At 36.6% G+C, this 21,186-nt stretch overlaps 12 protein-coding genes across 12 annotated transcripts; 8 read left to right on the forward strand and 4 right to left on the reverse strand. All coding sequences in view use genetic code 12, as the record gives it.

Moving 5' to 3' along the window:
* Positions 1-333: 333 nt before the first annotated feature.
* PRA1 (Pra1p) lies at positions 334-1,233 on the forward strand (the record flags this gene model as incomplete). Its single annotated transcript, XM_710327.2, has 1 exon — positions 334-1,233. One exon carries the CDS (start codon positions 334-336, stop codon positions 1,231-1,233), a length of 900 nt encoding a protein of 299 aa, XP_715420.2.
* Positions 1,234-1,794: 561 nt separating this feature from the next.
* CAALFM_C406990WA (uncharacterized protein) lies at positions 1,795-3,873 on the forward strand (the record flags this gene model as incomplete). The annotated part of the gene is made up of 1 exon (XM_710326.2): positions 1,795-3,873. One exon carries the CDS (start codon positions 1,795-1,797, stop codon positions 3,871-3,873), a length of 2,079 nt encoding a protein of 692 aa, XP_715419.2.
* A 141-nt stretch (positions 3,874-4,014) lies between these two features.
* CAALFM_C407000WA (uncharacterized protein) lies at positions 4,015-4,641 on the forward strand (the record flags this gene model as incomplete). The annotated part of the gene is made up of 1 exon (XM_710325.2): positions 4,015-4,641. One exon carries the CDS (start codon positions 4,015-4,017, stop codon positions 4,639-4,641), a length of 627 nt encoding a protein of 208 aa, XP_715418.1.
* A 21-nt stretch (positions 4,642-4,662) lies between these two features.
* CAALFM_C407010CA (methylated-DNA--protein-cysteine methyltransferase) lies at positions 4,663-5,190 on the reverse strand (the record flags this gene model as incomplete). Its single annotated transcript, XM_710324.1, has 1 exon — positions 4,663-5,190. The coding sequence occupies one exon, from the start codon at positions 5,188-5,190 to the stop codon at positions 4,663-4,665; it is 528 nt and encodes a 175-aa protein (XP_715417.1).
* A 522-nt stretch (positions 5,191-5,712) lies between these two features.
* On the reverse strand, positions 5,713-6,159 carry CAALFM_C407020CA (uncharacterized protein; the record flags this gene model as incomplete). Its single annotated transcript, XM_710323.2, has 1 exon — positions 5,713-6,159. One exon carries the CDS (start codon positions 6,157-6,159, stop codon positions 5,713-5,715), a length of 447 nt encoding a protein of 148 aa, XP_715416.1.
* Positions 6,160-6,913: 754 nt separating this feature from the next.
* MET16 (phosphoadenylyl-sulfate reductase (thioredoxin)) lies at positions 6,914-7,672 on the forward strand (the record flags this gene model as incomplete). Its single annotated transcript, XM_710322.2, has 1 exon — positions 6,914-7,672. One exon carries the CDS (start codon positions 6,914-6,916, stop codon positions 7,670-7,672), a length of 759 nt encoding a protein of 252 aa, XP_715415.1.
* Positions 7,673-7,848: 176 nt separating this feature from the next.
* On the forward strand, positions 7,849-9,408 carry CAALFM_C407040WA (uncharacterized protein; the record flags this gene model as incomplete). Its single annotated transcript, XM_710321.2, has 1 exon — positions 7,849-9,408. The coding sequence occupies one exon, from the start codon at positions 7,849-7,851 to the stop codon at positions 9,406-9,408; it is 1,560 nt and encodes a 519-aa protein (XP_715414.2).
* Positions 9,409-9,747: 339 nt separating this feature from the next.
* Positions 9,748-10,638, forward strand: YDC1 (alkaline dihydroceramidase; the record flags this gene model as incomplete). Its single annotated transcript, XM_710320.2, has 1 exon — positions 9,748-10,638. The coding sequence occupies one exon, from the start codon at positions 9,748-9,750 to the stop codon at positions 10,636-10,638; it is 891 nt and encodes a 296-aa protein (XP_715413.1).
* A 368-nt stretch (positions 10,639-11,006) lies between these two features.
* Positions 11,007-15,353, forward strand: CAALFM_C407060WA (DNA-directed RNA polymerase III core subunit; the record flags this gene model as incomplete). Its single annotated transcript, XM_710319.2, has 1 exon — positions 11,007-15,353. The coding sequence occupies one exon, from the start codon at positions 11,007-11,009 to the stop codon at positions 15,351-15,353; it is 4,347 nt and encodes a 1,448-aa protein (XP_715412.1).
* A 125-nt stretch (positions 15,354-15,478) lies between these two features.
* On the forward strand, positions 15,479-16,120 carry CTA6 (Cta6p; the record flags this gene model as incomplete). Its single annotated transcript, XM_710318.2, has 1 exon — positions 15,479-16,120. One exon carries the CDS (start codon positions 15,479-15,481, stop codon positions 16,118-16,120), a length of 642 nt encoding a protein of 213 aa, XP_715411.2.
* Positions 16,121-16,165: 45 nt separating this feature from the next.
* Positions 16,166-19,282, reverse strand: CAALFM_C407080CA (uncharacterized protein; the record flags this gene model as incomplete). Its single annotated transcript, XM_710316.2, has 1 exon — positions 16,166-19,282. The coding sequence occupies one exon, from the start codon at positions 19,280-19,282 to the stop codon at positions 16,166-16,168; it is 3,117 nt and encodes a 1,038-aa protein (XP_715409.2).
* Positions 19,283-19,867: 585 nt separating this feature from the next.
* Positions 19,868-20,977, reverse strand: TRP4 (anthranilate phosphoribosyltransferase; the record flags this gene model as incomplete). The annotated part of the gene is made up of 1 exon (XM_710315.1): positions 19,868-20,977. One exon carries the CDS (start codon positions 20,975-20,977, stop codon positions 19,868-19,870), a length of 1,110 nt encoding a protein of 369 aa, XP_715408.1.
* Between the last annotated feature and the right edge of the window lie 209 nt (positions 20,978-21,186).

Here is a 21,186-nt window from a genome sequence, read left to right on the forward strand (position 1 = left end):
CTGGGCAACCTCATTTTGTCCAACAATTTTGGTGAACAGTTAAAATTTTGTATGAAATCTTTCGCACCCACCCACTCTCATCACAACCACTACAGTTCTATTTGCCAAGAGATACCAGATGCAAGTAATTAATTTATTATTTTCTCGGTATCTTCATGGATCAGTATTCCGAACAATTCAAGAAAAGAAAGAAGGAACGGGAACAGTTATAATGGTTATATCTTATGTGTTAACCAAAGTATAAAGAGGCAACAATATCTCGTTGGAAAAGACCTTTGTTTGGTTAATCATTTTTTTTATTCGCATCTATAATCACAAACTTTCTCTCGAAATATGAATTATTTATTGTTTTGTTTATTTTTTGCTTTTTCCGTTGCTGCACCAGTTACGGTTACCAGATTTGTTGATGCTTCACCTACAGGTTACGATTGGCGGGCCGACTGGGTTAAAGGTTTTCCGATTGATCTGTCGTGTAATGCCACACAATATAATCAATTATCTACTGGGTTGCAAGAAGCTCAATTATTAGCTGAACATGCCAGGGACCACACATTGAGATTCGGTAGCAAATCGCCATTTTTCAGAAAATACTTTGGAAATGAGACTGCAAGTGCTGAGGTTGTTGGTCATTTTGACAATGTTGTCGGTGCTGACAAATCATCCATTTTGTTTCTTTGTGATGACTTAGATGATAAGTGCAAAAATGATGGCTGGGCTGGTTATTGGAGAGGTTCCAACCATAGCGATCAAACTATTATTTGTGACTTATCTTTTGTTACCAGAAGATACTTAACCCAACTATGCTCCAGTGGATATACCGTCTCGAAATCTAAGACAAACATTTTTTGGGCAGGTGACTTGTTACACAGATTCTGGCACTTGAAATCGATTGGTCAACTTGTTATTGAACATTACGCTGACACTTATGAGGAAGTCCTTGAATTGGCTCAAGAAAATTCAACTTATGCTGTAAGAAACTCAAACTCATTGATTTATTATGCTTTGGATGTGTATGCATATGATGTGACAATTCCCGGCGAAGGGTGCAATGGAGATGGTACTCTGTACAAGAAATCAGATTTTAGCAGCTTCGAGGATAGCGACAGTGGCTCTGATTCAGGGGCCAGTAGCACAGCCTCAAGTTCTCATCAACATACCGATAGCAACCCTAGCGCCACAACAGATGCTAACCTGCATTGCCACACACATGCAGATGGTGAAGTCCACTGTTAATTGTTAAGTTCAGGCACCAAACAATTTTTAAGGTGTTTCATGGACATCTTTTATAGCTTGAATTAATAAGATTAATTGCAAAATCGTATGTAGACAGAAGAGTAATTTTCATCTAAATCTAGAATTGTAGTCTAATAAATTGACTATTGCGCCTACAATACATTTTGTACTCTTTGCACTACGTCATTAATCAAATTTCAGGACAACCGACAAAGCCTCTCGGTTTTCCACTTTATTTTCTTGAAAGGGGAACAGAAAAAAAAAAGAAAAGTAAACGGAAAAAAAAAAATTTTTAAGTAGCAAATCTAAAATCAAAATTTTAATTGTGGTGGTGGTACAAAGATGCTATAAGACCCACACACACACACGATTTAATAAAACAAGAGACTATACAGATGAATGTTTTTAAAAATGGTCAACTCAGACATATTCACCTTAAAAAAAATATGTCGAGCAAAAGAAAAATAGTGTTCACAAGTACTCTTTTTTTTCTTTAAGGATTGAATCAGAATCAACACTTAGAAGGAGCAATCATTTGCCCATTACTATCTTTGACTTGACATGTACAATAAATACTCCAGCATCAGAAAACTAAGGAAACCCTTGATTTTGTTATTAATATTCAACACCCTATATTTGTCATTTTATCACTACTTTGGCAATAATGATTCACAGTTGACCTTGTTGAATATACCACTTGACTCCACAAATCTTTTAGCTGAATATGCTACAACCGATGCAAATTATACCAAGGAAGTTGACGAACTTATAGCGAGTATCGAGCCACCAATAGTGACGTCAGAATACCGTATTCCAAAAAGAACCAATCAAATATTTCAGGATCCTAGATTGACGTTTGGTTTGATACTAAATTATGTCAACCAAAACCCTTCTTCTAGTATTCCATTTCATTGGGCCGATTGGGTCGACTTGTCACTTTTAAATAACCAGTTGAACAAACCGATAGAAAAACGTCTCAAGTGTTTGGATATTCTCAACCATATTCATCTACAATTTGACAAGGATAGGGAATTGTGTAGAGAAAACACCCGTTACTTTGGCTGCGCTGATAGTGAACTGCTAAGCGCGTCTGAATTACAAGAGTATGGTGTCGATTCACACGAACAGTTGCCAGGATTTATACAGTTTGAACATACTGTATTTTCATCTACCGAATACGTCAGGAATTTACAAGGGAAAACGTATGTGTTAGCAAGTATGCCTATTCCATATAAAGTCATATTTATGAACGATAAGGGTGAGGATCTTGTATTTGATGTCCATAAAGAGAGAATAGACAAACTAAAAGACAACTATAAGAAATCTAAAATAGATCCAGTGGTTGAATTTGAAAAATTAACCCAAGGATCTAACTCTTATAAACCCAAGCCAATAATAGATATACCCTTGAGTGACTTTGAGTATGAAAAAGAGTTTGTCCTCGAATCAATCAAGAACTTGGAGGCGAAACCAGAATTGAACCAACGCCAAAAATCATATTTGTGGTCAATGAAAAAATCTATTGCGATTCAGGAATCTCTGGACTCAGAAACAAGATATTTCAATGAAGCGACTATGACTGTGGGTAATGGGAATGAAGACTCGGGATGGCATTACGATTGGAGATTTTTCAATGGGAAACTCAGAGATGGTGCACGAACCGCTATCATATTGGAACGATTGCTTCGCAACTGGTTTAGATTCACTGAAAAGTATGGTGTTGTTAGTTGGATTGCTCACGGCCCGTTATTGAGTTGGTATTGGAATGGAGCCATCTTTCCTTACGATAACGATTTAGATGTCCAAATGCCAATAAAGCAGCTAGCAAGGTTGGGTGAGTTGTATAACCAGACGTTAGTTGTCGAAGATTTACGAGAAGGATTTGGGAAATATTTAATTGACGTGGGTACGTTTATTCACAACAGGGACATATCAAACGATGGCAATCACATTGATGCTAGGTTCATTGATGTGGATACTGGTGTTTATATTGATATTACGGGATTAAGCAACGTACTAGTGAACAGAGCATCAAGATACGATGGAAGAGATATTCATGATCGTCGAAAACATTTTTATAAATTGAACGATTTAGCACCAGTGAAATTGTCAATGCTAAATGGAGTTCCCTGCTATATCAGCAACCATATTGTTCAGAATCTCAAACGAGAATACCGTAGCGGAATTTCAAGAAAGCAGTATCAAGATTATATTTTCTCAAACAAGCTTAACATTTGGGTCCACACACTGGTTTTGGCTGAGGCATTGGAAAAGAATGATTACATTAACAGTAGTGGTAATATCAGCCACTTGCAAATGAAATTTCTTATCGATGAAATGACTGACGATCAGATTTATCAAATGCTTTCCAATAACAATCAACTATTGTTGGATTATCAGTTGGCAAGAAGTGTAAGGAAATTCCATGCAAAAGAGCTCAAATATCTTACGTCATTTACAAATAAGGGTAGAGCGATTGATAACGATGACATAACAGAGGAATATAAAAACTTGTTAGGCACCGTCACTTTACATGAACCTTTTAGAGAATCATTGTTTGAATATGAAAGGGTTAATGGTGGGTTGGATACGTTTTACGAAGAGTACAATCGGGAGATAGATAGTTTAACAGTTTCATAGATGCATAACAAGATAAATTCTATAACATTTCAATATATTTAGTGTTTTTAGATTTCTAAAGTATTTTTTTTTTCTTCTGTTTTTTTGCAATCAATTTAAGAAATTGGCCGTTTTGACTTTATTTTAGCAGTAGATCAACAAATGATGACATCCGATAATACATCTAAGATATCAAATCAATCGATTTCTCGAAGTCCGTCACCGGTGGCCAGCAGTATTAATAGAAGCAACAACAGCACGCCTTTGTCCAGCTGCGAGAGACCAATTAGTTTAGAGATCTACCGAAGAGTTCCAACTCCTCCATCTCCACAATTATCATTAATGAGTTCATTTAACGTTGATTTTGATTCAGTTAATCTAGATAACGATTTCCAGCTACAAATTAATCCCACTACTGTACCGAATGACATAATCAAGGAATCAAATGTGGTGGAGAAAGTTATGGGATTCTTTAAAAAAAGAGAAGATGTTGATCCAAAGCAGTCCAACATCAAACCAATCAAGAAAAAACGTTCTTTAGGATGCCTCAACTTTTTCAAAAGAGATGACGCCAATGAATCAATCCACCAACCAACAAAGTCAATTTTAAAATCTAAAATAAATAAAAATTATGAAGCTGAACAATCCAAATGTAAATGCGAAGAGTCGTTAGACTTTGAAGAGTTTATGGGCCGTTTTGAATACACAGAACAACTTAAAAATAGTAACGACGAAGCATTGTCGATGTTACGAATGGAACAAGTACGGAACTATTTTTATCATGTGTAGTAAACATAGAATATCAAAAACTTAAATACCTATACCTTCCTGCTTCAATAAATATTCCTTATAGGATTTCCCCCACCGGTAACCAGTTAGCTTATTATTTGCACCCACAACTCTGTGGCACGGAATTAATACAGCAATTCGGTTTGCACCACAGCAATTTCCAATCACACGGCTATGTGTACCTAATAAATCTGCCAATTCTTTATAAGTTCGAGTTTGTCCTGCTGGTATCTTGACTAATTCTTTCCATACTTTTCTCTGTAACGGCGTACCAAATAGAAGTTCGGTTTTGATATCCTGAGATACCGATGGTGTTTCCACCAATAGCTTGAATTTTTCCACCGATTTATCAATTTCTATTTTATCACCCGTCATTGTAGATAATGGTTTGAGTTGATATGGCAAAGACAGGAAATCTTTGGCCATTATTCCTTTTAGCTCGATAGCTGGCTTACCCAATGAAGCATAGCATACAAAGCCATTCAAAGTTAATACGAGTAACACCGTACACACATCAGTGTCAAATACAGTATAATATAGGTTAGACATGAAAAGAACATTGGTGACTAGATCAAGGCATCATAGAGGTTAAGGGGAGAATCCTGGATATATTTATAATCCGAAATTTTTTCAATGTTGAGAGCAAAAAAAAGGTAAACACAAAACGAGACTAACCCTGATTCATTAACTACAAACACTAATGTGATAGGAAAAGCTGTCAGTCAAATTACGAATTTCTAAGTCTATCAAATTGGGGTTCCCTATGTGTTATCTTGCTTTATCGTAATGATACATAAGAAACATTAGAGACAGTGAATCACATCATATTCAAGTTGATATAGTAAATGAAGTTATTACCCTGTTTTTTCCTCCTAAGCAGTTTGACATGTACTTTGTTCTATCATATGGATACGCCCTTTTTTATAGTATTTTAATTTATCAGGAATGATGGATGTCAAGTGTGACACGAACCATGAGCATATCTAAGCAATGTATTGGGATTCATCAAGCAAGACAATAGAGCATATCGTCCAATAGTCCGTTTCTTTAAATTGGCCATGTTCTTTCTATTCAGGATCGACTCTTGAAATTTGCCACCACATTTGTCACGCAGATAAAATATTTATCAATATACTTTTTGTTAGTTTTAATAAACTTGGCATATCTTTGTTCTTCCGATATTCCATTTTCCAAACACAATAGAAAGTTCTTAAAATCATTTAACCCGCCCACTTTCTGTGTTTTATAAATATAACCATATTGATCTGGGATGAAACTTTTAATTTTAAACCCAACGAATCCATGACAGGCAATGCAATGCACTTCTTTAATGAGAAGATGGTTATTCAATAGTTTTTGAATTTGGTCTTCTTGGACTCCAGCAGAGGATGTTTCGTCAAATAATTTGGAGTGGCAATGGTTGCAGAAACAAACAAAGTTGTTAGAGTGGGAAGAGATAGTATCTAGTAATTTGAATTGTTCTGGAATGAAATCGTCAATAGATTGTGGACACGACATTGAAAATAGCTTAACAGTTGAAAGGTTAGTTTTTTTTTACTCAAATGAAGACCAAAAAGTCAGAATAAGGGAAAACCATTTGGTATTTATCCCCATTTGGTTTGTTTGCTTTATCTCCTCATAATGCCTTAGTAGAAATTCGTAAAATCCAATTATCTAAGATCAATTGCATTTTTGTGTATAACAGACATTTACGAGTTTTTCTTAAATTCCCCCCAATATCTTTTTCTTAATTTTTGCGATGTGAAACAACACAATTTTATTTTCTTGTTTTTGTGTGGTAACACCTTACTGGGAATCAGTATTAAAATGCTTGTTTTATTTCCCCGGACTAATATAATCAATGTTTGTACTATTAAGCGATATGCTAAGAAAAAGTTCTTTAAAATCAAACCTATAGTATTGCACGAATCACATCCAACTCGTAATGGATTAGATTTGTAAAAAACGTTTGAATTTGAACTCGTAAGTTTATAATATCAGGAATTGTCTTGGGACAACTTATTTTCGTAGATCTTACACTACACATTGCTGGGTTGGTGCACAGCAAGTGTTTTATATTCTTACATGATTGCTTAGCATCAATGCAGCAATCACGTGCACTTACATCTTTTTTTGATAACGAGAGAATTAAAGAAAAAAATTTTTCTTTTGGGAACCTTTAAAACCCAGTGAGTCTTGATTTCATTTATTCGCAACTACAACAACTACTACTTTTCCAGGTATTACTAAGCAAGCACTACACACATAAGCAATGGGAAACATAGTTCAATTAACACCAGAGCATATTTCGTTTCTTAACGAGCACTTGAAAACTCTTTCGGCATACAATATTATCAAATGGGCATACTTTACTTTCCCCAATTTGTATCAGACAACAGCTTTTGGATTAACAGGGTTGGTGACTGTCGACATCATATCTAAATTATCCCAGGAATTGGAAAAGGATCACTTGATTGATTTGATCTTTCTTGACACATTGTACCATTTCCCACAAACTCATGAATTGGTTCAAAAGGTCGAACAAAAATATCGCCCAAAATTACATGTCTACAAACCAAAGGATGTGAGCACGGAACAAGAATTTGCTGCAAAATATGGTGACCAGTTGTGGGAATCAAATGACGCATATTACGATTTCTTGGTAAAGGTGGAACCGAGCCAACGTGCTTACAAAGAGTTGGGAGTTTCGGCTGTGCTAACTGGAAGAAGAAAGTCTCAAGGTGGTGCCCGTAGTGAATTGACAGTTTTAGAATACGAGGAAACAAGTGGAATTATCAAGATTAACCCATTATGGAATTGGGATTTCAAACAGGTAAAGGCGTATATTGATGATAATAAGGTTCCATACAATGAACTATTAGATTTAGGTTACAAGTCTATTGGTGATTGGCATTCTACTGTACCTGTAGCTGATGGTGAAGATGAAAGAAGTGGACGATGGAAAGGTAAGGCAAAGACTGAATGTGGAATCCATGTAACTACAAAGTACACGGAATATATGAAGGAATAGATTTCCCGATTTGGTAATGCGCGGAAATTTTTTTAATTCACTTGCATCTATTATTTTTTACCAGTCGATCCAGTCCTTGATAAGCAGTTGTGGCATATATATAGAATGAAATCTGTAAAAAGTCATTTAGACTAAGTTCATACTCTTCTTTTTTTTTTTTCCGGCAAGTATTTATAATGTTGAAAGAGATTGCATATACATTATACTCCTATACTGTTGCACACCCAGTGCAAACTCAAGTTATTGTCTTGGTTGCTCTACTTGTCTATTATTTGGTTGTTTATCCCGTGACCTCCCCCTTATGGAAAGTCCCTGGACCGTATATTCATCGAATCAGTTATATCCCTTGCTACAACGCACAGAGAAACGGCACTTGGATAGCTCGTGTGCACGAGTTGCATAAAAAGTATGGTAGTGTGGTTCTTTTATCTCCAAACGAGGTTAGCGTCAATGGTGATCCCAAATTTATCAATGATATTTATGTGAAGAATTTCCCCAAGTCAAAGTTCTATGAAAATTTCCGAAACCATGGGTTTAAAGACAATATTTTTGCCAGTTTGGAGAACGATCGTCATCGCAAGTATAAGAAGTTGATCAACAATTTGTATAACAAAACTGCAATTTTCTCAAAAGAGAATCATACAAGGTCAGTGTTGCTAGAGACTGCAGACAAGTTAGTTGAAACTGTGGGTAAAGAGTCCCCTTCTATTGAAGTATTTACATTGTTTGGTGCATTAGCAATGGATGTGGTTTCAAGATTTGAACTTGGTAGGACTAATGGTACAAACTTGTTAGACGGCTTTGCCGATAGAAGAATAATTGTGTCCCACAGAGAGGTCTCCAGCATGGGGTTCTGGACAACGTTAATGCCTAATTTTCTTTGGGATTACGCTGCCACCAAAACGATTCTACAGGCAGCTGATGATATTTGCAACTTCCAATTAAACCTCTATAAGTTTGCTGAAAAGAATTTGACGTCAAATGGGAAAAATTTGACTACACTTGAAACATTAAAGAAAAATGGACTTGAAGGTGAATATGCTTATTCCTTTCTTACAGATAATTTATTCGCTGGTCATGAAACGACTGCCGTACAATTAACCTATTTATGCTACGAGTTGTCTCGTCCTGCAAATTACAAGATGCAACAAAAATTACGTGAGGAATTGCATAAGGCGTTCCCAGATGGGGAAATCGATTTAGAAACTGTTGACAACCTTCCATATCTTAATGCTTTGCTTACAGAAAACGGACGTGTTCATACTTCTATCCCGGGAGCTGAACCACGAGTTGTTGATAAACCATATTTGGTAGATAACATGGTTATTCCACAAGGCACAATTATTTCATGTCTCCCATATTCCTTCCATCGTACAGAAGGCGTATTCCCTGAACCAGACAAGTTTTTACCTGAAAGATGGATTATCAATAATGAGCAAGACAAATGGCGAGTCAAACAACAAGAAAAGTATATGATGCCGTTTGGGAAAGGAGTCAGAATGTGTCTTGGAATGAATTTGGCAATGATTGAAATGAAGATAGCTATTGCGAAATTGTACTGGCACTATAGCTCTACGATTGATGAAACGTGGTGCAGAGTCTTAAACGATGCAAAGCCGATTAAAATGGGTGGAGGTGACGATGGCACTACTGACCAAGACAAAATGAGAATGTACGACTGGTACACTACGAGACCATTGTACGACGAGTGTTGGTTGAAATGGGAAAGGTTATAGTATGTTGTAGATAGGAAAAGAACTCTTTTTAGTTATGTCATGTAATTTAACCCCCCCCCCCCCTTTTTTAGTAAACTATTACTATTATTTGGTTTTTTCCGCTGAAAAAGGATGCTCGGTTTTCTCTTGGTTAAACCTTAATCGGCCCGTCGGTTGCGAGATAAAAAAAAAATCATTGTGTTTTGCTTGCTTACTTCTCAACTATCCGAATGGCCCTATTCTAATTTCTTCTACTTATTATAGGGATATACACATTGCTTTTATTTTTTTTTAATTCAACAACACTTTTTCCTTTACTATAGAACTTTTACTTAATACTTTTCCCAATTTATACATAAAATGTTACCTTTTGCCTGGCCATATCCCCCTGAACAGAAAGATGGATATTGGGGCATCCCCACTTCTACTATCGATTGGTGTGAAGAGAACTACGTCATATCTACATATATCGCAGAGGCATTGAATACTACCACTAACTCAGTATTTATTGCTTTGGCAACATTTGCGATATATCATGCGTTCCATAATAAATTAGAGCCACGTTTCATATTTACTGCCTTTGGGTTTCTTTTGGTTGGTGTTGGCTCGTGGTTGTTCCATATGACTTTGAGGTACCATTTCCAATTATTAGATGAATTGCCAATGATATATGCCACGTGTATCCCATTTTGGTCCGTGTTTAGTGAATTCAAGACACCGAGACAGTCGATCCTCGTTGCCGTGGGTATTTTTACTGCGGCAAACTTGCTTACTGTAATATATTTGTACTTTAGAAACCCAACAATTCATCAAGCTGCATACGGTATATTGAATGGTTTTATAATTCTTAGATCAATTCAGTTGAATGTAAAGTATGTCCACGATAAAACCGCAAGAGCTCAACTACACAAGACTAGTATTTTTGGAGTCGGGATATTTTTATTAGGATACTTTTTATGGAATCTTGACATTCATTTTTGTGATTTTGCTCGTGCTACCAGACGAGAATGGGGTATTCCATATGGGTTTGTCTTGGAAGGACACGGATGGTGGCACATATTCACTGGGATTGGTGTCTACTATTCTTTGGTGTATGAAGAGTATTTGCGCTGTTTCTTGACTGGTACTGAGAAATATTTTCAGTTTACATGGATATGGGGGTTGCCTGTTGTTTACTGTATAGACAAACAGGGCTTGGAAAGATACAGATCTGTTCAAAAATTGGCAGAAGAAGATAAGAAACACATTTAATCTCCAACACTCTTTTCTTTAATTTTAGATTTCGTTGACTTAGAGATATGGTCAAAGCTAAATGGTTTTGCAGTCGAAGTATACTACCAGATTACTAATTTAGTACATGGTAGTTATTATATGCAAGTTATTTGATTATAGAAGACATATATAGCAGCCAAACCTCTATATTCCGAGGGGTATATTATACGCTGTAGTGAGAATTAACTTTGTAGTATTAAATTAGGATCACAGTGATGCTTGGTGACTATTCTTTTTTTCTACTCACGAATCCACTTTTCATTTTTTTTTTTCGTCTTGTTTTTTGTAAAACATCATCTCATCTCACTAGTTTGCCATATCTACTTATAGAGTAACCACCACGAGCTATGAAAGAAGTAGTTGTTGATATAGCTCCTAAATGTATTAAAGGTTTGGAGTTTGGGGCTTTATCTGCAAAAGATATAGTAGCTCAGTCCGAAGTTGAGATTCAAACCAGAGATTTGTATGATTTGGAAAAAGGGAGAGTACCCAAAGAGCACGGGGCCCTTGATACTAAAATGGGAATATCATCAAATGCACAAGAATGTTCTACTTGTCATGGTAACTTGGCCTCTTGTCATGGGCATTTTGGTCACATTAGATTAGCATTACCAGTGTTTCATGTGGGTTATTTCAAGAGTATCATTTCTGTTTTGCAGTGCATTTGTAAAAGCTGTGCTGCAGTTTTATTAGATGAACAAAGTAAACGACAATATTTGAATGATTTGCGGAAACCACATATAGACAATTTAAGAAGAATGAAAATTATCAAGAAAATTATTGAACAGTGCAAAAAGCAAAGAAGATGTCTCAAATGTAATCACATCAACGGTGTTGTCAAGAAAGCAGCTAGTGGTGCTGGTCCTGCTGCATTGAAGATTGTGCATGACACGTTTAGATGGATTGGTAAAAAGGAAACTCTTGAAAAGACAATTTGGGACGAGGAGTTGGATCAAGTTTTCATTAGAAATCCTGAGTTGGAAAAGTTTGCCAAAAGAATCCATGATGATTTGAATCCATTGAAAACGTTGAATTTATTTAAACAGATTACTCCTCAAGATTGTGAATTATTTGGATTAGATCCTGCCAAAGGTGGTAGACCAGAAATGTATATTTGGAGATATTTACCTGCACCCCCTGTTTGTATTAGACCGTCTGTTATGATGGATTCCCAATCCAATGAAGACGATTTAACTGTCAAGTTGACAGAAATAGTGTGGACATCATCTATGATCAGAGCAGGTATAGTTAAGGGGATTTCTATTAATAATTTGATGGAACAGTGGGACTATTTGCAGTTGTCGGTTGCTATGTATATCAACTCAGACTCTGCCAACCCTGCGTTGCTGACTGGTGGTGGTGGTGCAAAATCATCGAAACCAATTCGAGCTTTCTGTCAAAGATTGAAAGGTAAGCAAGGTCGTTTTAGAGGTAACTTGTCGGGGAAGAGAGTGGATTTTTCTGGGAGAACAGTTATTTCTCCAGATCCTAATTTGAAAATTGATGAGGTTGCTGTTCCTGATAGAGTGGCAAAGGTATTGACATATCCTGAAAAATGCACCAGATACAACAAGAAAAAGTTGCAAAAATTGGTTGTTAATGGGCCAGATATTCATCCAGGGGCAAACTATGTTATGAAACAAAACGAACCAGGTAAAAGAAATTTGAGATTCGGTGATAGGGTAAAGTTAGCGAAAACATTACAAATCGGAGATGTTGTTGAGCGTCATATAGAAGATGGAGATGTTGTTTTGTTCAACAGACAGCCTTCGTTGCATAGATTGTCGATTTTGTCGCATTATGCCAAGATCAGACCATGGAGAACTTTCCGTTTGAATGAGTGTGTTTGTACCCCATATAATGCTGATTTTGATGGTGACGAAATGAATTTACATGTACCGCAAACAGAAGAGGCAAGGGCAGAGGCTATCAATTTGATGGGTGTGAAGAACAACTTGTTGACTCCAAAATCCGGTGAACCAATTATTGCCGCCACCCAAGATTTCATTACTGGGTCATATTTGATTTCCCACAAGGACTCATTTTTCGACCGTGCTACATTAGTACAACTCTTGAGTATGATGTCTGATGCAGACATTCAGTTTGATATTCCGCCACCAACAATTTTTAAGCCAGTAATGTTGTGGACTGGGAAGCAAGTCTTTTCTTTGTTGATCAAACCAAACAAAAAATCAAATGTTGTTATCAACTTGGATGCTAAAAACAAAACATTCCATCCTCCAAAGAAAGGTTTACCAAATGAAATGTCGCCAAATGATGGGTTTGTTGTTATTCGAGGGTCTAAAATATTGAGTGGTTTGATGGACAAGTCCACTTTAGGTGATGGTAAAAAGCATTCAGTGTTCTACACAATCCTTCGAGACTATGGTCCCCAAGAAGCTGCTGCAGCAATGAACAGAATGGCCAAATTGTGTGCGAGGTTTTTAGGGAATCGGGGGTTCTCTATTGGTATCAATGATGTTACCCCTGCCGATGAATTGAAGCAAAAGAAAGAGTTGATGGTTGAACAAGCTTATTTGAAATGTGACCAATTGATTGATTTGTACAATCGCGGGAAATTGGAAACACAGCCAGGTTGTAATGAAGAGCAAACATTGGAGGCAAAGATTGGGGGGTTGTTGTCTAAAGTCAGAGAAGAGGTCGGGGATGTTTGTATCAGAGAGTTGGACTCCTTAAATGCTCCATTGATTATGGCAACCTGTGGTTCTAAAGGTTCTACATTAAATGTGTCGCAAATGGTGGCTGTTGTGGGTCAACAGATTATTTCCGGGCATCGTGTTCCTGATGGGTTCCAAGATAGATCATTGCCTCATTTCACAAAGAACTCAAAGACTCCACAATCAAAGGGTTTTGTGCGAAACTCTTTCTTCAGTGGGTTGACTCCACCGGAATTTTTGTTCCATGCTATTTCTGGTAGAGAAGGTTTAGTTGATACTGCCGTCAAGACTGCTGAAACTGGTTACATGTCAAGAAGATTAATGAAGTCATTAGAAGATTTGTCTTCACAGTATGACAACACAGTACGGAACTCGTCTAATGGTATCGTTCAATTCACTTATGGTGGAGATGGTTTAGACCCATATGATATGGAAGGTGACGCCAAACCAGTCAATTTTAATAGACAATGGGATCATGCTTATAACTTGACGTACAATGTCGACGATGCCAGCTTGTTGCCTTATCAAATAGAAGAGTTGGTGGATTCCGTTTTGGCACCATTGGAGAATAAGTTGATAAGATATGATAATTTGGGTAATGCTTTGAATGACAAAGAAAAGGAACAAAAAATAGAATACATTGACCAAAATGATGGTGAAAGAGACTTTTACAAATCAATTCGTGATTTCCTCACAAAGAAGTCGATCAGGTTGGCTCTACTTAGGGAAGAAAGAGGTTTGAAGGCATACTTTACTGCCCCCACCGAAGACGAAATTGTTATGGATGAAGATGCAGTTAAAGTCAAAGCAATTGATCAGTTGCTGAAGATTTCTCTGAAGGCGGTCAAAACATTTTTGGAACAATGTCTTTACAAATACTCCCGTGCCAGAGTTGAACCAGGAACTGCTGTTGGGGCTATTGGTGCCCAATCTATTGGTGAACCAGGTACGCAAATGACCTTGAAAACTTTCCATTTTGCTGGTGTGGCATCTATGAATGTTACGTTGGGGGTTCCTCGTATCAAAGAAATTATCAATGCATCCAAAGTTATATCAACTCCAATTATCAATGCAGTTCTAGTTAACGATGATGACGAAATTGCGGCTCGTGTTGCCAAAGGAAGAATTGAAAAGACACTTTTAGAAGACGTTGCATTTTATATTGAAGATGTTTACAAGGACAATCTTGCATACTTGTCGATCAAGATTGATTTGGAAACAATCGATAAGCTTCAGTTAGAGCTTAATCTAGAAAACATTGCCGTTGCCATTGCTAATGCTCCTAAATTAAAGATTGCTCAGAGTGATGTTTCGGTGACTGGTAAGGACAGAATCAATGTTTTAGTTAACATCAAAGAGACCAAGACAGAGAGTTTGAGAAACACTGTTGACCCTAAGAACGCATTGTTTTTCAGAATGCAGTACTTGAAGAGGGCCCTACCTGGTGTTTGTATCAAAGGGTTGCCTAATATCTTCCGTGCGGTTATCAACATAAAAGACGATGGTAAAAAGGAGTTGTTAGTAGAAGGTTATGGATTGAAGGATGTTATGAATACCGAAGGTATAGTTGGAACCAAGACTACTACAAATCATGTTTTGGAAGTGAATCAAATATTAGGAATTGAGGCTGCCAGAGGATCTATTATCAAGGAAATTGATTATACAATGAGTAATCACGGTATGAGTGTTGATCCTCGTCATATTCAATTGTTGGGCGACGTTATGACATATAAAGGTGAAGTTTTGGGTATTACGAGATTTGGTTTGAGTAAAATGAGAGATTCTGTTTTGCAATTGGCTTCGTTTGAGAAAACTACTGATCATTTATTTGATGCTGCATTCTTTATGAAGAATGATAAAATTGAAGGGGTTTCAGAATGTATCATTTTGGGACAAACAATGCTGATTGGAACAGGTTCGTTTAAATTGGTTAAATCTAGTAATTGCGAAAAGAAGGCGTTGAAGAAGAAACCAACTTTATTTGAATCATGTTGTGAAGTAGCAGCCAGTGCTTGAGGAAGTGTTTTTAGTGTTTAGTAGAGTAACATGAGTAGTATTTTTTTTCTATTGCGTATAAAAAAATGTATACAAACAAACAAAAAAAAACACGAATGAAACACCTTTGTTGATTGTTCTTAACCATGTCTAGAGACGGAACTTTTTCATATATCCATTTAGATGATCCCAATAAAGTGCTCTATATTGAAAGGTGGAAGGATGAGCCAATAACCTACGATGACATAGAAACCAGTAACTTGGTAGAAGCTGCTGTAAATGTATATCCCCAATTGTTTGCCGAGGAAGAAGAAGATGACGGGATCCTAAATTTCCCATCTCAACAATTTGGGTCAAAGCTTTATAAAAATAGACGATCAATAAAGCAAAAACGATGGATGGATTTGAATATTGAAAGCTTTAAACTGGATAACAAGAATGTGGTGGATAAAACTTTGGTTCCACCTGTGGCTGGTGATCCCGATTTGGCCGAATTTCTAAGTAATGGATACAACAAGGAAGAGTTGCTGGTATTACAATTGTCGCCAGGAAACAATACGGTTTTGCATAATAGTGATATGTCCTTGAACTCGACGTCAGACTATGTTGGAAACTCAAACAATACATTTATTAACATGAGATCAAATTCTACTAGCCATCAACAGCCCTCGCAACAACAACAGCAACAACAACAGCAACAGCTGCAATTCCAAACACCTAGACCTGGAAGAGTGAGACAAGTTTCAACCGATAAGTTTCAAACTCCTGTGAGTCGAATCATGAGATGAGTAATAATACATAATTTATATTTATTCCAATTATACAGTACATAATTAATTGTATTTAAGTCTGGCCACGTCTACTTCTCCTCTAACTCGTGTCAACTCTCTGTATCTCTCAGCTTGATCCCGGGTTCTTTGTCTTATTCGAACGGCTGCTAGCACAAATTTAGCCAATGCTGCAAACGTTAACTTTGGTCTTTTCCCCCTCGATTGGTTCACATACTCGGGGTAAATTCCTAATTTGGCCAAATTGCTATTATCCTCCTTGTTTGTTAGAACCTCGGTGGAGTTGCGAATTGAATTAATGGTAAAGTTATACAAGAACTTAAAGTCACGGGCCTTGATATTTGTGTCTCTGTATCTTTCTTTAAAGTAATAATTCTCATTTTGAATATATTCAATCCAGTCTGTGTTATCCAATTTTTTTCCGAGTCGTCTATACTCGGTCGCCTTTATGGCTAACCTCTTGCAGTTTCGAGTCATTGTCGATAACTCTTGATTTAGAGCTTCAAGTTGACGATTCAAATCTTTGTTGTTGGATTTTGCCTTTAATAGTTCGATATCCATGTTTTGCTTTTCGGTTTGCAACTCTGTGATTTCTTTCTTGTACTTTTCTTCAGTCGATTTCAATTGGGCATTTGCCTTCTCCAACTCATCGCGAGTAAGCTTCAATTGGAATTCCACGTATTGCTCAATAGTTGACGATTCTGGTGATTGTTTGATTTTTTCTATTTCTTTTTCCAATTGCTTCATTTTGCTTTCATAAGTTTGAACCAAATCGTATGCATCGGTCAATTCTTTTTGTAACTTTTCACTAATGTTGTTGTCGGCTTGGGAATGTCTAAGGTTCCGTTCTAACTCATCAATATAGTCATCACTTGCCTTGATTTTGTTTTTAAGGTCTTGAACCTCTTTCTTCAATTCAGTAGATTCATTGTCATGCAAGGAAAACTTGTTGCGTGTGTACAATTCTTCGACAATTTCTTGTAGATCTGCAATATCCAACTCCATTTTAGAAACCTTCTTTTCAGCAGCTGCTCTAGCTGACTCTGCTTTTTTCAACCGTTCCAGTAATTCAATATTATCAGAGTATAATTCTCGATCATCCAAAAATTTGTCTGCCTGTTGCTTCAATTTAATATTTTCAATCTCTAAGGTTTTCAATCTTGCATTTTCTCTTTCCAAATCTGTTAGATCATTCTTTAATTTTCTTATTAGGCTTTCTATTTCATAGTCGACTTCAGTTCTCTTTTCTGATTTTAATTGGTTTTGTGTTATCCTTAATTCTGAAAGTTGGTTTTCTAAATCAGCAATTTCCTTCCAAGACGCTTCAAGCTGATTACTAAGATGAACATTGTCAGCTCGTAATTCTGTTTTTTCGGAAACTGAATTTTGCAAATTTTCAAGTTCGGCTTTGAATCTCGCCAAGTCCTTTTCTTTTGATAACGATACTCTTTCAAGTTCGGCTAATTCTTTGTAATGTTGCTCTTTATCTGCAGCATGTTCGGATTGAAGATTTTCCAATTTTCTTATCAACTCTTTATTTGCACGCTCGACTTCCTTTAGCTTCCTGTGTGTTTCCCGGTTGTTAACTTCACTTTCAGCAAACTCACTCTCGTGCGCTTTTAACAGTTTTATTTCTTTCCGTAGTTTTTCATTCTCTTTTTCAGCTTTTTCAAACTCCAACTCGTAAAATGCAATTTGATGTGCATGTTCAACTTCTTTATCTTTCAACTCCTTGAAATTATTCAAATACTTCTTAACATTGTCTTTTAATTGTGCATTTTCTTGTTTTAATTGATCGATCTCATAATGTTGAGCCTCAGGGTCATATTGGCTATTTTTTGCCCTTATTCTCAGAATCTCTTCGGATAGCTGGGCATTCTCGTACTCTAAATCTTTAATCTTTGCCTTGTACTCATTATCAATGGTCTTTTGTTCATGGTGTAACTCATCAATAAAAGCTTCTTGTGTCTGTACCTTGTTTTGTAGCAGTTCCAAGTTTTTCATTAATTTCTCATTCCCATCGGTATTATTTTCAAATTGGGAGTTTAATGTATCCAATTTTGTCTCAAGTAAATTGATTTCTTGGGCTTGACTCAAAACCTTATTGTTTAGTTCTTTGAGGTTATCTGTCTTTTCAGACAAATCCATTTCAAGATTCTCATTTTTTGATGCTAAAAGTCGGTTCATTTCTTGTTGTTTATCTAATTCAGTTGATAATTTTTGAAGTTGGAGTTCAGTGTTTTCTCTCAGCTGGGACTGTTGCTGAATGGTGGCCTCGGTTTGATGTAACGTGTCAATTGCAGCTTCCAATTCGTGAATCCTTTCCTGAAACTCGTCATTCTGTTTCATTACAACATCAAATTCAACTTCAGAATGTTTCATATAGTCTTCTAATTCGGAAACTTTTGCTGTCAACTCATTTCTTTCAGATTTCAAAGCTTGAATTATCTCTTCATTTTCAAGTTGTGACTCTTTTAGTTTGTTTTCAGACGATAACTGTTTTTGCAACTCATAAATTTTATTATTCAACTGCTGGATAATGTTGTCTTTTTCACGGGAATCGTTGTTGTTGGTAGTAATATTCTCTTTGTTATTTTGTAATTCGGCGATTTGCGATTCCAATTGTTGAATATGTTGATGCAAGGTTGCCAACTTTTCCTTTAGTTCAATGTTTTCCTTTCTTACTTCCCTCTCATGAGCAGGCATATTTTCCAATGATCTGATGAGTTCCTTATACTTGATTTTCCAACCGTAATTCTCCAGTCGCAACTCTTTAATGGTTTCTTCCAGTTGTCTTGCGGCAATCCCGCCACTGTCATCGGTGATAAAATCGTGTCTATCAGGGCTCCTTCTATTTCTTTGTGCTATTGGTGAGCGTTGTGGACGGATGGGGGAGAGTTTTTCGAAATCTTCAACGGTGTCATCAAATAGACCAGAATCGTGAGAATAGTGTGCAGCAAGGTTTGAGTCAGCTAATGGACGAAATAACTTCCTTCTAGGCGGTGATGTTTGTGTTTTTTGTTCTTGTGGGTAGCTGTGATACACTTGAAAAGAAGAAGTTGATCCACTTCGTTTACCAATAGGTGTAAATTCAGGACGCGGCGCTTCAGCTTGCGATCTACCTTGTGGGGAGCCTAGTAATGATCCAAAACCTAAAACCATAATTGTTTAAACAAGATATTGAAGGGGTGGACTGGAATTTAAAAAGGACTGTAATTTGTTTATTGAAAGTTATAGTGGAATTCTTTTTTTTTTGTTTTGATAAACGTTGATGGGTATTTGTTGTGGGTTTGTTTATTCTTTTTTGTGGTGAAAATGTAAAAAAAAAAAAAAAACGCGTAAAAGTTTACTTGCCCAATTGATTTCTTTTTTTGGAGAGTATTACGTTTCTAGGTTGTATACGTAGTATGTAGACCTATATAGTAGGAGATGGTAAGGGCATCAAGGAGGGTCCAACTCGAGAGTTTTGAGGATACTTGGTAGTCTGATAATGGAGAAACGAGTAAAAGATCTTTGTGTAGGATTGGTATGAACTACGGTCTATGGTTGGTATTTCTATATTAACTCCATTCATATTAGATAGATTGTTGTAGACCTTAAGAGTGTCTTTATCTAAGTGGACCAACTCTTAAAGTCTTTTGTATCTTGTTTTGAAAAAAAAATTTCCGCTATTTTTCGCTTATATTTTGGAGTAATGATTGACTAGTCAGCATAAAATTCGCACATACATTATATCTATCTATTAACTTATAAAACTTCTTTTGAACTGTTTTGAAAATCTTCGAGTGCTTTCTTTGCTGCACCACTTACAATCGATTCTTTGGCTAACGCCACACCATCTACCCAGTTATCAGCTATCCCCGATACTACAGCCACTGCTGCACTATTCATTAAGATATAGTCAACCAATGGGTGGTTATTGCCATCTTGCTTCACTTTAAATTCATCATTATCTTGATTCAAAATATGTGATAAGATTTCGGCATTTTGTTGCGGTGTTCCTGATTTCACTGTGGATAAATCATGTTCTGGTAACCCAAAATCTTTAGGTGATATTCTATTACGTTCGATTTTACCGCTTTTATCAATTGTCCATGTCTTTGTGTATCCAATTGGTGAAATTTCATCAAGGACAATTTCTCCAAACACAACCATTGTCTTTTCATGTGTTTGATTTTTCTTTGCCAAGATCGATGCTGCTTGTGCATAAGATTCACCCAACTTTTCGCTGTACACCCCCAAGACTCTAGCTCTAAGCGGTATTGGATTGATTAGTGGTCCCAAAATATTGAAAATAGTAGGCACACCCAATTGTGATCTAATGTGAGCAACCAAGCCCATCCCCGGGTGAAAGGAAGGTGCAAATAGGAAACAAAACTTTGATTTTTTAACGATTTCCGGCGTGGTGACTTCGTTTACATGCGACAAGTCCACACCCAACGACTTTAACAAATCACCGGATCCCGAAGACGAAGTGGAGGCCTTCCCACCATGTTTGCATACTGGTAAACCCATTCCCGCAGCCACAATGGCAGATGATGTAGAAACATTGAACGTATTTTGGCCATCACCACCAGTCCCAACAATATCTATGTATCCTTTAGAATCCACCAACTCAGGAGGAATGGTTTTGGCAAAATGCAATACTGTTGTGACTGCAGCAGCGATATAATCAGCTTCCTGATCTAGCCCTCTCAACCTCAAACAGCTTAAAAATGCTGCAGTTTGAATATCTGATGGAATATCACTGAAAATAAGTTCAAGTGCCTCTGACAAATCTTTAGGCTCTAAAGTAGGCGGCTCTACTACCAATTTTTTCAAATATGGTGTTAATGCATTCTTGGACGAAGTTGTCATATTTCTCAAAACTAAAGGTATTCTGTTATTCTATAGCGAGGAAAAGGGTACTAGTGAATCTAACCTTAATCTATAAATATGTCTAGAGGGTGTTGATGTGCTGTAGTATTTTTGGCTGAAAATTTTCTTTGACAGTTTTTCAAGTTTTTTTTTTTTCAGCTTCTTTCACACCGTTGTTACTCGGGCGACAAAAAAAAAAAATGAGTCAA

Source organism: Candida albicans, chromosome 4 (genome assembly GCF_000182965.3).
Source record: "Candida albicans SC5314 chromosome 4, complete sequence".
Lineage (NCBI taxonomy): Eukaryota > Fungi > Ascomycota > Pichiomycetes > Serinales > Debaryomycetaceae > Candida > Candida albicans.